General features: G+C 41.2%; 1 protein-coding gene across 5 annotated transcripts in view; it reads right to left on the reverse strand.

Moving 5' to 3' along the window:
• Positions 1-12,036: 12,036 nt before the first annotated feature.
• ppp2r5cb (protein phosphatase 2, regulatory subunit B', gamma b) overlaps positions 12,037-17,034 on the reverse strand; it is a 29,806-nt gene continuing 24,808 nt past the window's right edge. For 3 of the 5 annotated variants that reach the window (XM_059356180.1, XM_059356179.1, XM_059356182.1), the window contains 6 exons: positions 16,825-16,995; positions 16,600-16,727; positions 16,389-16,490; positions 16,089-16,161; positions 15,677-15,793; positions 12,037-14,912 (listed from right to left, as the gene is read on the reverse strand). In XM_059356180.1, coding sequence (XP_059212163.1) covers positions 14,778-14,912; positions 15,677-15,793; positions 16,089-16,161; positions 16,389-16,490; positions 16,600-16,727; positions 16,825-16,995 — 726 coding nt within the window. In that variant the 3' untranslated portion in view covers positions 12,037-14,777. The remainder of the gene's footprint in view (positions 14,913-15,676; positions 15,794-16,088; positions 16,162-16,388; positions 16,491-16,599; positions 16,728-16,824; positions 16,996-17,034) is intronic. The other 2 variants (XM_059356181.1, XM_059356183.1) reach the window with 1 other exon arrangement.

A 17,034-nucleotide genomic window follows, 5' to 3' on the forward strand; every position in this document is an offset into this window, starting at 1 on the left:
TTTGTCCCTTATTTCCCAATTCAAGCCTCAGTGTTTCTGCCCTCCGTGTCCCTTAAGTGTGTTCTGACCTTGTGTGCTGGGAACAGCGAGGCACCAGACGGTCAGGTGAGGCTGCCGTGTCTACTCTGCTCTCTTCATCTGCCCTACATATAATCAGACGGCTACCTGTGTCCCTTGTACAGACTCAGGCTTATGTGTGGCTTCAGACAATGGGGTTGTCCCCGGGTGCCCCAGATACTGGAAGATAATAAAGGTTATATGTATGTTCCAGACAGTCACAGTGAAAGAACCGCTCTGTTGTGCCCAGACTGACAGGCAGCAGGATTATTGTTGAAGAGGTTATCACAGTTTTATCTCACAAATGGATGTGCACACACATATGCACGAGGTACACTAACACAGGGTTTTGGAGAACACACACAATGTCAACACTGTTAGATATGTTTGATCAGATCCTACTGATTGGAAGGTTGGTGGTTCAATCCCCAGCCTACATGTCGAAGTGTCCTTGAGCAAGATACTGAACACCAAATAGTACTGTACCATTGCAATTAATTGTTCTTTTCAAAATCATGTTCATTCCATAATCTTTTTCAAGTTAATTTACATGGAAACAAGGTGACAATGTGACAGTGGGCTCTTACAGGGCTGCAGAGCAAGGGTCCTTCCTCATCTCACATTTGGAATTCTGCGATAATTCCCATAACTTGTTCCCAATTTATTCCAAAATGACCATCATTCATCAAATCGGTCATTCGCTCCATTCTAAAACAACAAAATGCTTTCTATGTTTCTTGCAACCTCTGCAGCTCTTTGGTTAAACAATAAAAGTATTACGTGTTCATAAAGCAACATGTATACTCATATATTCTATATTTTTGAATAATAGACCAACATATTCAATAATTCATTAATTAATAAGGCTACAAAGTTGAATTTGGCGAGGGAAAAACTTTCAAAGGGGTCCTTTGACCTCTGACCTCAAGATATCTGCATTAGTCTAGAAGAGGGATAGGAGGGTGTCATGCACCCCCCGGAAATAAACTTCTAATCAGTGTTTCTAGATTGTAAAAAATGTGTAGAAAACAATGAGCTATGTTAAAAAGTTGTCAGGATGTCCCACATATCATTTTTATGCAAATGAGTGCCCCCATTATCGAAATTTTTTTTTACTATATCTCAGCCAGTATTGCAGATAACTGAACAAACAAGGTGTCTAGACCCATGTTTTGAGGGTCAGAGGTCATAATAAAACTATTCATAAAGTGATCACATGTTGGTGGCATGCTAGTAAGCAATGCTAACTCTTTTACCAATTACGAGACGCCAATATTGGATATACCAAATAAGGTGTCTCAACAGAGGTTGTTGTGTGTTTAACCAAGGTTTATTTCCTTTGTAGTACAAGGATCAAACATCATAACACAACTCTTCTTGATGTGACCACTCTTCTCTTTCCCATGCCAGATAAACAGTCAAGTAAATGGTTCTCCACCATCAATCACTCATCATGGTTTTTACTGAAATCATCAGAGTCAGACTCATCCTGTCCTTCCTCTTCCTCTTCATCAGCTCGCTTGTACAAGGCGACACAATGGTTTAAGTTCCTCTTTTGCCTCAAAACTGTGTGTGAGACATTGGAGAGGCTGTTGATGGAGCGATTCCCTGACGAGGAGAAAATCCTTATCACTGACCCTTGCCCCGCTTCTCAACATGACCCAGTCTTGCAATCGAGAGCAGCTTGATGAAGCCCTCAAAGACCCCTCAACTCTAACCTTTATTGTGAAGTATCATGCTTATGAGGAGAAGGTGCACAAGGGCCACCTGGGGAAGACATCTGCCTTCTGAATGTCCTTTATTACCCAATGTCATCTTGTCTTTGTGCTTCTTCACTCCGTTACATTACATTACATGTCATTTAGCTGACGCTTTTGTCCAAAGCCACTTACAATAAGTGCATTCAACCTGAAGGTACTAGACTTAAACCACAGGAATCAACTAAGTACAGAACTTTAAGATCCATCTGGAATCGCTACAGGAGTGCTTTACGTTAAAGAAGAAAAGAAGGAGAGAATTTTTATATTATCTTGTTTTTTATAGGTGACCATGACTTAACCAAGGTATTGTTGGAAGAGATAGGTCTTCAGCCTGTGGTGGAAGATGTCCAGGCTGTCTGAGGTCCTGATGTCGGTGGGGAGCTCCTTCCACCATATGGGTGCCAGGACAGAGAAAAGTCTGGAGGTGGTTTTGAGGCGAGTTGGCCCACGCAGGGTGGGGGTTGCCAGCAGTTTGGCTGATGCAGAGCGGAGAGGACGAGCAGGGGGGTGTAGGGTTTGACAAGGTCCTGAATGTAAGCATAGGGTGACCATATTTTGATTTCCAAAAAAGAGGACAATCGGCACGGCCTCGAGACACAAATACGTCGGAATTTTTTTTTGCAGTTCATCTGTGAAGCTGCACTTACGCTTCGGCATTTCCCGTCCAATGCTTCTCCGCTGTTCGATCTGCCCTCTGTCTGCTCTGCTCTCTGTCTCTCTCTGTGTGTGTGCGCGGCGCTGACCCGCCCACAAGGCAGCCTCTTGGTAATTACGTCTCACAAAATTGTGTGCAATTGTGTGAAAAACAGTGAACACCGGACATTTTCGTGAATTTATAAAACCCGGCCGGACGCCTCGGACAGGACATAAAAAAGTGGACATGTCCGGGCAAAAGAGGACGCTTGGTCACCCTATGTAAGCAGGACCTGAACCGTTAGCAGCGGAGTACGCCAGAGCTAGAGTCTTGAAGCAAATCTGCGCAGCCACCGGTAACCAGTGGAGGGAGGGAGGAGGGGTGTTGTGTGTGAAAATTTGGGAAGATTGGAGATCAACCGAGCAGCTGCATTCTGGATGAGTTGTAGAGGTCGGATGGCTTTGGCAGTCAGACCTGCCATGAGGGAGTTGCAGTAGTCCGGGTTGGAGATGACCAGTGCCTGGACCAGGACCTGAGCTGCCTTCTGAGTGAGAAACGGAACCGTTAAGACCAACAATATCCCAACTGTTTCACATTGCTGCTCATCAAGCTCCACTGGCTACCTGTTGCAGCCCGCATCAAATTCAAATCTCTACTACTGGCCTACAAAGTTGTCTCCGGTACTGCTCCTACCTACCTGAGGCCCTGATTCAGACATATGCTACCTCACGACCGCTGCGCTCTTCCAATGAACGGCGCCTAGAACGGGTTAGAGTTGAGGGGTCTTTGAGGGCTTTGTCAATCTGCTCTCGATTGCAAGACTGGGTCATGTTGAGAAGCCGGGCAAGGGTCAGCGATAAGGATTTTCTCCTTGTCAGGGAATCGCTCCATCAACAGCCTCTCCATTGTCTCACACACAGTTTTGAGGCAAAAGAGGAACTTAAACCATTGTGTCGCCTTGTACAAGCGAGCTGATGAAGAGGAAGAGGAAGGACAGGAAGAGTTTGACTCTGATGATTTCAGTAAAAACCATGATGAGTGATTGATGGTGGAGAACCATTTACTTGACTGTTTATCTGGCATGAGAAAGAGAAGAGTGGTCACATCAAGAAGAGTTGTGTTATGATGTTTGATCCTTGTACTACAAAGGAAATAAACCTTGGTTAAACACACAACAACCTCTGTCGAGACACCTTATTTGGTATCTCCAATATTGGCGTCTCGTAATAGGTAAAAGAGTTAGCGTTGCTTACTAGCATGCCACCAACATGTGATCACTTTATGAATAGTTTTATTATGACCTCTGACCCTCAAAACAAGGGTCTAGACACGTTGTTTGTTCAGTTATCTGCAATATTGCCTGAGATATAGTGTAATTAGATTTTTTTTCGATAATGGGGGCACTAATTTGCATAAAAAAAAGATATGTGGGACATCCTGACAACTTTTTAACATAGCTCATAATTTTCTACACATTTTTTCCAATCTAGAAACACTGATTAGAAGTTTATTTCCGGAGGGTGCATGATACCCTCCTCTTCCTACTAGAATAAATGGAAATGGTTTCAATGGGTCTCCACTTTACAGATCACATTATGCTAATCACATGCAGTTTGGGGTAAAAGCCATGCAGTTTTTCTCATTCAGTATATATTTGTTGTGTGTGACTGAATATTTTCATACACTGGGGTCCAGAAACGGCCTTGCAATTGCACAAAGTAGGTATGACTGAAAAGCTGTGACTCTTGAGGATTAAATGAACCCAACTGACCCTTTGTTCCGCCCTCATAAGCAAATTGGCCAATCATATTATAGCATCAGCCGGCTCTGACAACTTTACAGCTCTGCTCCATAGACTTTAATGCCATCGTGACACATTTAGTTGATTTTCAGGCTGGTCTCGTGGATTTTGAGCTAATCAAACGATATGCATGAGGTAGGTGTAATAATGATACTTGTTACACAGAAATGTTTGAAGGAGATATAGATATTTTTCAGATCAGATGGGAACAAAAACCTGTAGAGCTAACATTAGAAGAGTACAGCAAATCAATCATTGACTAACATTTCTGATACACCCGCAACTGAAGGTTGACTAAGGGTGCACTGTACAATGTACACATGCTGCTTATGACATTTAATGATTGTAACAGTGAATAAATTAAATAATTCCTACAGTAATAGGCATTTTTGTGAAAGAGTAAAATCCTTTTTGTTTAACCCAAAAACAGCAGCCCTCGCCCAAACACACCAGACTCCATTGACAAAAACAGTAATTTTACGTTTTTAAATATATATCACAACTTTCTATGCTCTTCTTTGAGGTCTTTGTTTCTTAATGTGATATTTCAGAGGGATTTTGACCCTTTTTATGAATCAATTAATTGAAATTAGTGTATAAGGATTTTAGAACATTATGATATGAGTATATAGAGGCCATTCTCATGCACAATTATGTCTCATTAGTTGCAAAATGTAACTATTTTGAGAACTTGAGAGTTCACAAATGTCACTCTCTTACCTTCTTCATGAATACTCACACAAGAACTGAACATTTGTGTTAATGAAAAACTTACAAATACAATTATGCTGCAACAAACTTTCATTATTAATTGATCTGCCTTTATTTTTTTCAGATTCTAGTAGTAAAAATCAATTGATTGGTGTCAGAAAATAGAGGGAAAATGCTGAGCAGAATTTCTCAGAGCCTAAAGTGACATCTTCATATGTCTTTTGTCCAACCCAAACTCCAAAGAGATTCATTTTACTACCATTGAAGATGAATAAAGACTTCAGTCTGTACCTGAGGGCAGCAGGGTAAGGTGTGTGGGTGTGTGATGTCCTGTTTTATTAATGTTGCAATCCGTGCAGAGGCATTATTGTTTGGCTCTGCGAGGCTGGGCGTGGGGAGACCAATTATCTTGTTGCTTTGACCTGTAACAGAGATGTTAAAGATGCAGTTCAGTAGGCTGGGCTGAATAATGTTCTGGAACAACAATAGCAGGAGACAGTGTGGAACAAAGAGTCCTTGAGGGTTGCGGATGACTGACACATTTGGAGACTCCTTTGTTGGATGTCATTTGTGTGCTGTTCAAGGCGGAGTCTATTGTCCAGAGTCACTCCGAGGTATTTAAACTGTCAACTATTTCAATTGTTTGGTTAGTCACAAGAATAGGATGCTGAGGTGAGGAGGGAGCAGCCACATGTGTAATTTACAACTGGGACATAAGCCATGCTTCCACTAGGGGGAAAATTGGCCACTGGGAAAGTCTCAGGCCACACCCCCTCAAAAGTCTGCTCACTCTGCGTGTCTCCATTACAAGTTGGACGGAGGTGACGTATGGTTTTCGACCGTCGCCTAACTGATCGCACGACGGATTAAACACAGGAGACTTAACTGTGGCCGCTGGCGCTAACTGTGCACAAAGTCAGCAGCTGATCATAAACAAAGCAGCATGGCTAATTATGCACAGCATCTCCCGTGATCATAAACATTGTGATTGTGAATTAACCAGCATCGCTAACTGTGCACAGAGTGTCCGGTGCTTGTTGTAAACAAACAGAGATGCTACAGAGCTAACTGTTAGCCTGTTAGCAATTTGCAGACTGGACGCTAAGGGGTTAACATCCCCTTCTCTGTGACTGCAGCTGGGAGAGACTGCTGCAGGAGGAATGTGCCGCTTCCACTCGTTCTTACTCTTCTAAATGAGCAGCCGACCCCGCGGCTCGTTAAGAAGAGTAAGAACAGGTCTCCAAAAGTCTCCAATAACATCAGAAAAAGTCGCTGGGTTTGTCTCCAGTCGCTTTCTTGAAAAATAGTCGCTAAGGTGATCCGAAAAGTCGCTAAATTTAGCAACAAAGTCGCTAAGTTGGCAACACTGCTTAGCCGGCTTTTACAAATGTCACAAATGTGTTGTTGTTGGGTAGCGTACTAAGTCACATCCTGCTTAGTAGATCACATCCCGCTTAGCGATCTATCCAATCAGTAACCAGGCTTTTTTTCAGGGACGAAAAAAGTCCCGATAAAAGTCCGTTCCAGACTGCTTGTATTCAAATTAGGGGCGTTTCGGCGAGTGAAACCCGCCTCATTCCGGGTATTGGGCGGTAGTGGAAACAGTCCTGTAGAGGACTTGTACCCCCGAAAGTTTCAGAATGCAATATGGACCCCTCCTCGGTCCCAGTATTTCTGCATACTTTATGGCAAATTACCCAGCAGGGAATTCAGGTCCATGGTCATAGAGTTTCTTCAACATGTGACAGTCTGCATTTCTTCTGTGCAAGTCACTTCATAATATGTACCTGCTTCTTTGTGGCCTTTATGTCGCGGTGGAAAAAGGATACTGCATCTTACCAGGGGCAACGTCAGGAACAGCTTGTATTGCTGTGAACAAAAGAAAAAAGTGAACTATACATTAACTCATCCGTCACAACTAACACGGCCTTCTCAATGTTTCCATCTCACCTTCTGTTCCTTTAAGCTTCCGTTTCGTGAGGCGTAATGCTGTCTGTAGAAAGTGTAGCAGGTTTCTGAGTCTACATCCTGCACTAAATGACAGAGATGACTAATGTGCACATGTGGAGGCACAATGTAGGTATTTTAAGTTGAATTTACTTAATTTTGACATATCTCCAGCCAGCGATGCATTGCCTCCAAAAATGTTTCTTGTAACCTCTGCAGCTTGTTTGGTAAACAATAAAAGTATTAAATGTTCAACAAGCAACATATAAACACGTATATTAAATTTTAAGCATAAGTCTCAAAAGTTTCTCTTTAACAGAAAATTGAGTATTTGGGGGGTTTTGGACTCTTTAAAATCTTTAATCAAGAAATAATCAGCAGATCAACAAATAATTAATTATTTGTGTGTGTGTGTGTGTGTGTGTGTGTGTGTGTGTGTGTGTGTGTGTAATGCATTTCAGAATTGGAAGCCTTTTAGCGGGGTTATTATAGTACACTAAAATTGAAATTAAAATGGAAACAAAAGCAGTAAAAAAATATTGTTCCCTTAAGAAAAACAAAACTTGAATTAATTGTTGACTAGTTAAAAATAAAGTAATCATTTATCTTTTTATCATTATTAAATCATTCATTTAAAAATAAATTAAAAAAGGACACAGCATAAATTTCCGTCTCTTGGGTCATTAACCACAGAAGTTGAACCAACTGAACACTCCAGGAGATGGCGCTATTTCCCACTTGCTTTGCATCGGGTACTAAAGTAGCCCAAAGACTAACTATTAAACATTATTGTCATTCCTTTACTGTTCTCCAACAACGTGTTTTGTATGTATATTTAGCTGCATATTATTGTACCTGCTCCTAACACAAAGAACCACTGAAAACTAAATATACTTTATTTAAACTTTCAGACTTAAACTAGCAAGCTACTATACTAAAACTATACAAAAAACAAATCCATCATAGCAGAAAATACTAAAAATGAGTGTTTACAACTTTTGTAGAAAGGTAAATGTGTTTGCATCAGTCTCATACTGTAAGTGAAGGGTGTTTAACCTAAGAAATTGTAGCTTATTTTCATTTTTAATTATGTTTTGTTCAACTTCATAACATCTTATCCCCCTGAGAAAAATACTTTCACCAGGCGTTGGGGTAAAAAAAAACAATCGTCCGAAAGTGTGATATCACCAACTTTGTCTTGTGCCCCCTGTAAGGAAGTTATCCTTGTTAAAGCCGGATGAACCCAAAGGGAAGACGGCTCTATCCTGTCTCTCTCTCTTGTGTGTTTAAGGCAGGATGCCGGGCCGCTGCTGGGCCTGAACCCAAGTCCCCGGCTTTGATGCAGAGGACTTTGAAGCCCAAGTGTCGAGCATCAAAGGAACTGGGACTGGGCTGCACCCCAACTCTGCATCCTCGGGGTGGGGGTGAGACGGGGGGGTGGAGGGTGATGGGGGGTTGAAGTGCAAGGTATGACTCGTCACTTTGCTCCAAAGGACGTCAGGTGCTACAGAGCTTCAGTGCGAGTGGAAAGAAAAGGAGAAAGGATATAAGACCACAAAGCTAAGTTGGATCTCAGCCCCCCTGGGTGCTGTGATGAGTCACTCTCTGGCTCACAATCCAATAAACACCAGCATGCTCATACACACACACACAGACACAATCCACCAGGCAGGATTGAACACACACACAAACCCAGACACAGAGTCAGTTGTGCACAGATGTACCCACACTGCACTTCAGAGTAAAGTAATGCAGCGCTGAAAGCTTTTCCTTAAATCTGATTGGACGTAGTCACAATGAGGGTCGACGCTCCAAACTTTTGAGCTCTGTTTCCATGGCGATAGGTGCTGACATCTCCTGTCGTGACAAGATGTTTTTTGGTTGCAAGGACCAGGGAGGGGTGCCGGTGGTGGTGGGAGGGTTGCACAGCAAGATCTGAACGCTGACAGTGAACGGAGGCTGTCAGAACATCCTGATCGTAAAAAAAGCAACACAAGATACTTCTGGATCGACAGCACAGCAACTCAGACTGCAGGCAAAACAATGAACCCAAGTGACCTCATCTGAGAGCAGAGAGAGGGAGCTTTTTACCCACGCACAAATACCACTGACGTATTCTGATTTCCAATGACGTATCCAGCCTGGAGCAATATTCCCTCTTCATCTTAATTGGGGTACAATGTGTTTGATAATGCAGCAAATTGGTGTTTTTTTGGTGGGAAACAATTTGCATCCTCATTAGGACAGTCTTTTAGAGACAAAGGCTATTATACTACAATGTTTTGCCCAAATAAGTTTATGTTTGGCCCTGAAAAAGGGATCTGTGGAATGCACCAAGGGTGAATACATCAGATAAAAACACACAGCAATAAAACATTAATAAGTTCAAAGGGGGTAGTTATAAATCAGTGATTGCAGAGTCGCATTCATTGTGTCATCATTGTCGTCGTCACAGCAGCAGCCCTGCATTTATTTGTGCTTTAGAGGCAAAATATGCACAAGTCTGTTTGTTTTTTCTCAGTCCCCGCAGGTTCATCTGGGTCCAGCGCGGATCCCAGCAGGAGTGCCAGACACAAGAGGGTGGGCGAGTGCCGAACCTCACTGTTGTCTTCAAATGAATAGAGGAACTTAAGTGACCTCAGACAAGCTGATCGAGAGAGCGTTAGGGCAACTGTGACTGGCTGATGGCAGCGCCTAGCAACATGTGAAGAGAAGCAAGCAGTGCCCTTCAAATTATACTGAATAAAAATATGCTTCTTATTCTTATGATGCGTACGAATTATATGAGAATATTAATGCCAGTTGAGTTAGTTATGCATGAGTTAAGTGTTGTGTGTTCTAATTCAGTACTGCAGCATGATAAAAGAAAATGAAATAAAATAAAGCAGATATATAAGATAACACAGCCTATAAAAAAAGACACATTTTATTCCTATAATGGAGAATAGAAACCAGAAAATCTAATTCATGTACACAGAATTTCATGAAAAAAAAGTATCAAGAGTGAGTAATTAGAGTATTAGTATGTTCACTGAGACTCGATATAATTGTGTTTACATCACTGTAAGTAGGGTCTATGAAACCTCATTAAAAGGTGCCCATTGTGACGTAGAATTACAGTAGTCTATGTTGGCTGGACAGATATATTCAATCACTAGATTTACACCTCTGGTAATATTACCAGTAGTGTGGCTTGGGTAAACAGTAATAGTGTAAGTGTTCAGTAATATTTATGATTAGGATAAGCCTTGAGATGAATCATCAGGTTTTCAAGGGTGTTGAATGGTTGCCAGTATAGTCCAGCAGGTGGCAGTAGAGGACTACATTTACATTTACATTATCAAATTCAACAGTGCTTAGAAGTACTCTTCTAGCCTGCTAACACTTCCTATGAAGCACATGTCTAAAGTGCATTACTCATGTGTCATAATCTGTTTATACCACTGTATAATTATAGTTACAAGTACTATAAAGGTTCATAATCCATTATAGCATTAATTGCATTTTATTATGTCAAGTATCATATTACTTCATAATTGCTGGTCACTTACTGGCATTGTTTTATCAAGCCCATGTCTGTAATGGATTGTAATCATACTTCTACTACTTCATAGGGAGAGGATTAGCCCAACCTCCAACACTAAGCCTAACCCAATAATCTCATTATAATGCAGCTATGAGAATTATACGACACTATGATGCTTGCAAAAAAAATGTCAGTGCCCAGTAATTATGAAGTATTATGATACTTTACCTTAGAAATCATTATAAAATGCTTAATAATGTGTTATGGTTGTATAATTAATAGTATAAGTATAAAAAGTATAAATATACAGTGCTATAAGATTATAATGCAAAATTAAGTGTTTATAATGCATATTAGAGATTGGCAGAAGTGTAGAAATTTCTACAACAAAATGCCATATTTCAAGAATAGTTGTTAGTGAAAATGTCTAGATATCAGCTCTTAAATTAAACTCTTATGAGCTATTTTTGTTATCATTATATTTGTCCAAACAAATGTACCTTGAGTTGTACCAGACATTAAAGTGAACAAGAAATTGAAGGAAAAAAGTGGTATAATATTTTTTTCCATGACTGTATATGAAAGCATGTACCAGAATTACAAATGACTAAATGGTGAATGAATAAACCATCCCTTTTGTATTCCCCAAATTCTCTGTATACTTATCCTGCTATATTGCTTGGTGACAGATGCATGTGGCGTTTTTTTTTTACCTCCATCAAAGAGGTCATGTTTCAGTTTGGTTTATTTATGTCTGTCTGGCAGCAGGATTAAAGAAAAACTACTGTCCCAATTTTAATGAAACTTGGTGGACGGGTGTGGCAGGGCCAAGGAAGGACCTATTACATTTCTGAGTAGATCTGAATCACGGGGCAGATATACAAATTACTGAAAATTTTAGTTTTTGTTTTACTGAAAACCTTTGCCAAAGTAGAGGTTTGTGCTTACCAAGGTCCTTTTTAGTTTAATGTAAAATAAATGCACGTTTTTACATTTATACATTTATAATAGTTATGTTATCCTGTAGAATTGAAGCAGTTACCTATTGGATAAAAAGGTGGAATGGAACAACTGATTAAGACTTCTGTCAAGTGATCCAAACTCAAGTCACAGGTTTGTTGATTTGAGACTTCATGTGACTTTGGTAAGTCAGTTTACCAATTTAATTGTTTTGGTTGCCAAAGTGAAAGTTCGGCATATTCCAATTTGCTGTACTAAATTGAACCAGACTAATTTCCAGTCCAAGTCACAAGAAACTTTAAACTTCAGTTGACATTAATGATGCTGACTTGCTGTTGATTCACAGCAGGGACTATAATAATGGGTGGAAGTATCATGAAGTGGCTGCAGATAAAGACATTTTTATACACTGGAAACATCTGTAAGTGCCATATTTCTCCTCCTCACCCCTGAGATATAAACTGTGTTTATGCTAACCTGACACTGAAGACACGAAAAGCTGCAACATGTCACCTCTCCAGGAAGAAACATGTGGTTGTTTGATTAAAAACTCTCTAACGGGCCTTCTGGTGTTCATCAAGAGCGCTGAAAGGGGAAAAAAACACAGCGTGAATGCGACCAATAACAACTCGCAGAACAGTTTGGGGGTTTTTTAGGATGAAAATATAAAACTCACATGTTCTCTTTATTTGCTGTATATAGATAGATGTACACCACTGGAGATTTGGATAAAAGCACACACAAAAAGCTCATGTATGTAGAATCTCAACACATGTTTGAAGATGAAAAACAAAAAAAACGGAAAAAGATGTGGGATTACAAATAGATAAAAAACTATCCAAATTCTACACGGTTTCTAAATGTAAATAGTCACATGTGTTGAAGTCTGTGCCACATACCAACTGTCTGCAGTTGCTAATAACCTCTGTATTCTGTACATGGGGTATTTTGTACAAAATATGAAATCTACCATATAATAATAGATATAGCATAAAATAAAAGTACATTATATGTACAATATTAGATGAAGCCATTTAGTATGAGACATATACTAAAGGACACTTCATTCTTTTCAAAGAAAGAGAAAACAAAGCTTATGTAAAATGAAGAGAGCTCCAAAGAAGCCAATATTAAAGCCATTTCAAGAAGAACAGCAGTCACCAATCAGCGAACCACCAATCAGACGATGAAGTTTACTGAAGGGATGGAATCACTTTCATCAGATCCACTGAAATACCCAGAAGGCAACGGGAGATGAGGTTGGGCCTTTGGTGAATGTTGTTCTCCGAGACAAACATGGAGAAAACAGAACAATGTAACTGCAGTATTATTTACAATTTGCACATTCAGTTGAAACACTGACAAGAGGTTCTGCAGGCAAAGGAAGAATAAAAACCACAACAAAAAGAACTTGCAAGCATCCAGAAGCAGATCAAACAGGTGTCCAGATAACGAGCCCTACAGGGCGGTTGGTTCTACTGAAAGGGAGGGGTTACAGTCAGTGTGCAGGTCTGGGCAGAGGGGGTCAAACAATGGTACAAATGAAAAGCGGAATGGGACAATAGAGGAGGCGGCACAGAATGGAAAATTCACAATGGGAGGTGATTTCCTCTCCTGTGGAGGCTAGCTCTTATCCACCCCACCCAGGGGAGGTGACCCCCACACACCAAGACAGACAGCATCACGGATTTCAATTCTTTACTACTTTTTTTTTTCAGTTGTGTTTCTGTTTTTCTTTCAAGTTTTATCAGGAAGTGCTTCATCGCTGAAGTGGCTTGGGGCGACCACTCTGCTTCTCCTCTCTAGCTGTTAACTACAAAATCCACTTTGTAGCTTGGACAAGGCATGTGCTGGAGTACAAGCGGCGAGACTTGAACGCGTTGGGGGTTTTTTTTGGAAACTGATGTTACAATTGTTTTTTTTTTTTAAATGATCTGGTATTTTAGTTTATGCTACTACTCGATTCTCAGTTGAGCAAAATATCCCCTTAGACTATAAAAGGCACTGTGAAAAGAAAGGCTTATGTTCGACCTCTTCAAACCAAACATACCTCATCTACGGAGCAGTCTAACAAGTGTTTTATAAATAAAAGGGTCTTGCTTGAGAAGAGTAGAAAAGAAGCGATCACTATCAGCACAGTTTCTGCCCCGATTTTGACGTCTCAACACACACCAGCATTGTGTAAATCCCAGACGAGCGACTACATCTCTCTGACCTCTCGTAAGCTTCATATGAATGACAGCGACTTGTACTGAATGCTAATGACCATGTTGAACACACTCCGATCGCGGCTGGATGGGAACGAGCGACCAAAAATAAATCCCACAATCCCCTCTCATGTAACTGGGCGCAGCAAACCGGGATGGGCCTGGACTCATCCCAGTCACATCTCAACATGAAACAAACTATCTGACCATTGTTTGAGCCACCGACACACACTGCAAACCTGTTTAACTTATTGCCTACACAGTTAAAATGATCGTTTGAAAGAAAGGAACTAAATGAATGAGGTGTTGGCACCAAACTCGGCTTCTACGCAAAGATCTGTTGGATGAAAAACCATGACCTCTGTCAGGCCAGCACTGTTTGATGAACAGTTGTACTGCTGGTAGTCCCAGATGACCCTGTCCTGATTAACAGAACGATCAATGAATCTTCACAGCCAATGGAAAAAAGAAAAAAAAAAAAAACAGCAAGTTCCAAACAGAGCAGGAAGTGTGTTTTACTCTGAGAAGAGCTCCTAATATTCTAAGTAGGATAAAATAAAATATAAACAGCTGTCTAGTTTAAATGTTATGAGAATATTAAATATATAGAAACAACTGACAGTTTTCTCATCAACTGATGATGAGGGCTGTTTTTGTTATTTTTTTATTTTTGTTTGTTTTAAATCAAACCGAAGGCTCATATTATTTGAACAAGCACCTGACATCTATAAAGAAGAGGCAAGAAGAGAAGACAGCTCACACACAGAACAGAACACCTGAGAGAAATGACCAGAAGGGGGCAGCACAGCACCCCGAAAAACACAACAAAGTTGAGAAGACAGGAGAAGAGAAAAACGAGGGGTGGGGGGGAAGAGATCATGAAGTTCAGAGCCTCGGTGTGTGTCGTGGTCATGCAGGACCTGACGTTTCTGCTGGACGACAACCAGGTGGATAAAAGAGGGGGGGGGTCAGTAGGAATCGAGCGCCGCTTGTCCCCGATAGCCAAATGAGGCTTAGACGGCTTTAGACATTTTCTGTGTCAGGTGGAGCAGTTCAGTTCTGTGTTGTGCTGGACTGAGATACCAGAGTTCTGTTGTGCTGGCCTCTGGGGGCCTGTGGTTCCTCTGTGGATGCTGCTGCTGCTGCTGGTTTATGGTGGATCTGGGGTGGTCTCTTAGTGGCCGTCGTGCGTTGTCAACATTTCCTCGGCTCTGCGGTGCAACTCCAAGGCTGTGACAGTGCAGATGTCCTTGGGGAGTTCGGATTTCCTCCTCATCAGCGGGCGCTCTCTGCGCTGATCTTTTTGGATCTGGACACAAGGAGACAGTGGGACAGAGAGCCGTTAGCATTCAGCACTAACACACGCTGCAAACCAACTTCACACTTATTTCACTTCTGTACAGCAGGTTGTTTGCAATGATGAAAATCTGTGGCATTTATTTTTGCACTTTTTCTTTGTCTGAACTTATATCCAGACAGAAACATCTTGATTTCACACACACAGTTCAGCACAAGCCAGTCTGATCCAAATGAGAGATACAATCAGTAGGATTTGTTTGCTGCGGTTTGTAAACACAACATTTAAAGTTGCCCCCCTTCTCTCCCCCTGACCACAGCGATTAAAGACTAAAGCCAACAGGCAGAGGGCAGTGTCTCTGCAGATACACACACACCTCTAGTGGGTCATAAGTGAAGATTGAGCAGGCTTTTTTTAGTATGAGTCTATATATTTTTTATAGGGAAATCCTACTCATTCAACCTTAAAGGCAAAGAATATATTTCCATAATTGTTTTAAGTTTTTCCAATGTCTCACTTGGAAGTTGGAAGACAGCAGGGATGTCATGTCTGTTAGCTTTCAAACATCATCTTGACAAAAAAAATATTTATGGTACAATGTAGGAGGCTGTTTTTCTTCTTACATTACCTGAAATGGTTTTAAAAGTTTTAGCTGTAGTTGGTTATAAAAGTTAAGTTTGTGTACGTGGTTTCAGCTAAACGCTATTGATGATGGAATGATTTTATGAAACACTAGGCAATGTAAGACCTTAGTGCACAGTAATATTTACTGCTACCTGTATGGCTTCCTCCTCTACCGCTTTCTTTAGCATGTTGACATCGTCTAGCAGCGGCCCGTCTGTCTCCATGTCCATCGGACTACCTGAGCCTATTGAGTCAACGTATCTCAGAAACTGTACAGGGAGAGGAGAGGAGGAGATACGGTTAAAGGAAAAAAACTTTCCCGTTGTGTGCTGAATTACTACTGCTTTTATCTTTGAATCTTTGATTCAACTTTTAGAAATCTGACTCGTTTTGATACTTCTTGCCACTTCCCCGACCCAGCTTGGCTATGGGTTGGTGAACAGTGCCTACTCAAAGGTTGTGACTGGATAAGTGCAAACTGAAGCACTTCTACTAGACTGGGTGTTTATTGTCATACAAGATTACAGTTACTGAGGCAACTGAAGTTCTATTCTCTTTTCTCACTTGTGGGTTTGACTTTGCAAGATTCTCGATCTTCAGCCACGCTTCTTCTCTTTCTTTCCATTTGGCTTTCTCTCTGCGGCACAAAACAAAAACAGACACAAAAGGAAGAAATTACTTACTGATGTCACAAATCTGTTATGTTCAAATTATGTCAGGAGGTTTGTGGTTCAGCTAAGGTTTCTGCTTAGTCATATTTTCCATTTCTAATCATGTTTGCATGATATTTTTTATGTTGGTAATAAGACCAAAAGAGCTGTAGCTGCGCTAGAAATACAAAAGTGATTTCCCCGTGTGACTTACTTGCTTTTCTCTGCCCTGAACTGTTGAGTGCAGTCATCAAACAGCTTCTGGTTCATCTCCATGAAGAGTTTCAGAGCATTGTAGATCAAGCCATGGATCGTCCTGCAGACGGACAAAGATTAACATGGGTCACTCGATTTACGTGCTTCGTATCATGACAAGTAAGCGGGCAGCAGAAGAGAAGCTATGGAAGGCCTGTGGAGTGACTCACTTGTTCCAGTGGGTCTTGGAGTTGCGGTAGAGGGATGGGAACATGATGGGCAGGATCTTGGCTGCATTGTCACTGATGAGGCTCATGATGTACTCATTGTTCCAGTAGTACAGCGCTCGTTCTGCCACCTGAAGACACATGAGTTTACAACAGAGTTATATGTATGGACAGGCAGCAAAAGAAAGTGCATGTGACTTTATATGTTTACTGGGATGAATGTCGCACCTGGAAGTGTGGGCTGGACACACACTTGGCCAACTGTCTGAACAGCGGCTCCATGACTTTCACAAACTCCGAAGGCTCGATGACGTCCAGGATCTCCTCCAGTTCATTGAGGAACATCACCTCTTTTGGACTGTGGGTCTTTGGCCAGTACTTTAACAAAGCCATAACCGTCTGTGCAGAAGGACAACAGGATTATAAAGCAGGAAGAAA

This window comes from Centropristis striata, chromosome 18 (genome assembly GCF_030273125.1).
Source record: "Centropristis striata isolate RG_2023a ecotype Rhode Island chromosome 18, C.striata_1.0, whole genome shotgun sequence".
In the NCBI taxonomy this organism is placed as follows: Eukaryota; Metazoa; Chordata; class Actinopteri; order Perciformes; family Serranidae; genus Centropristis; species Centropristis striata.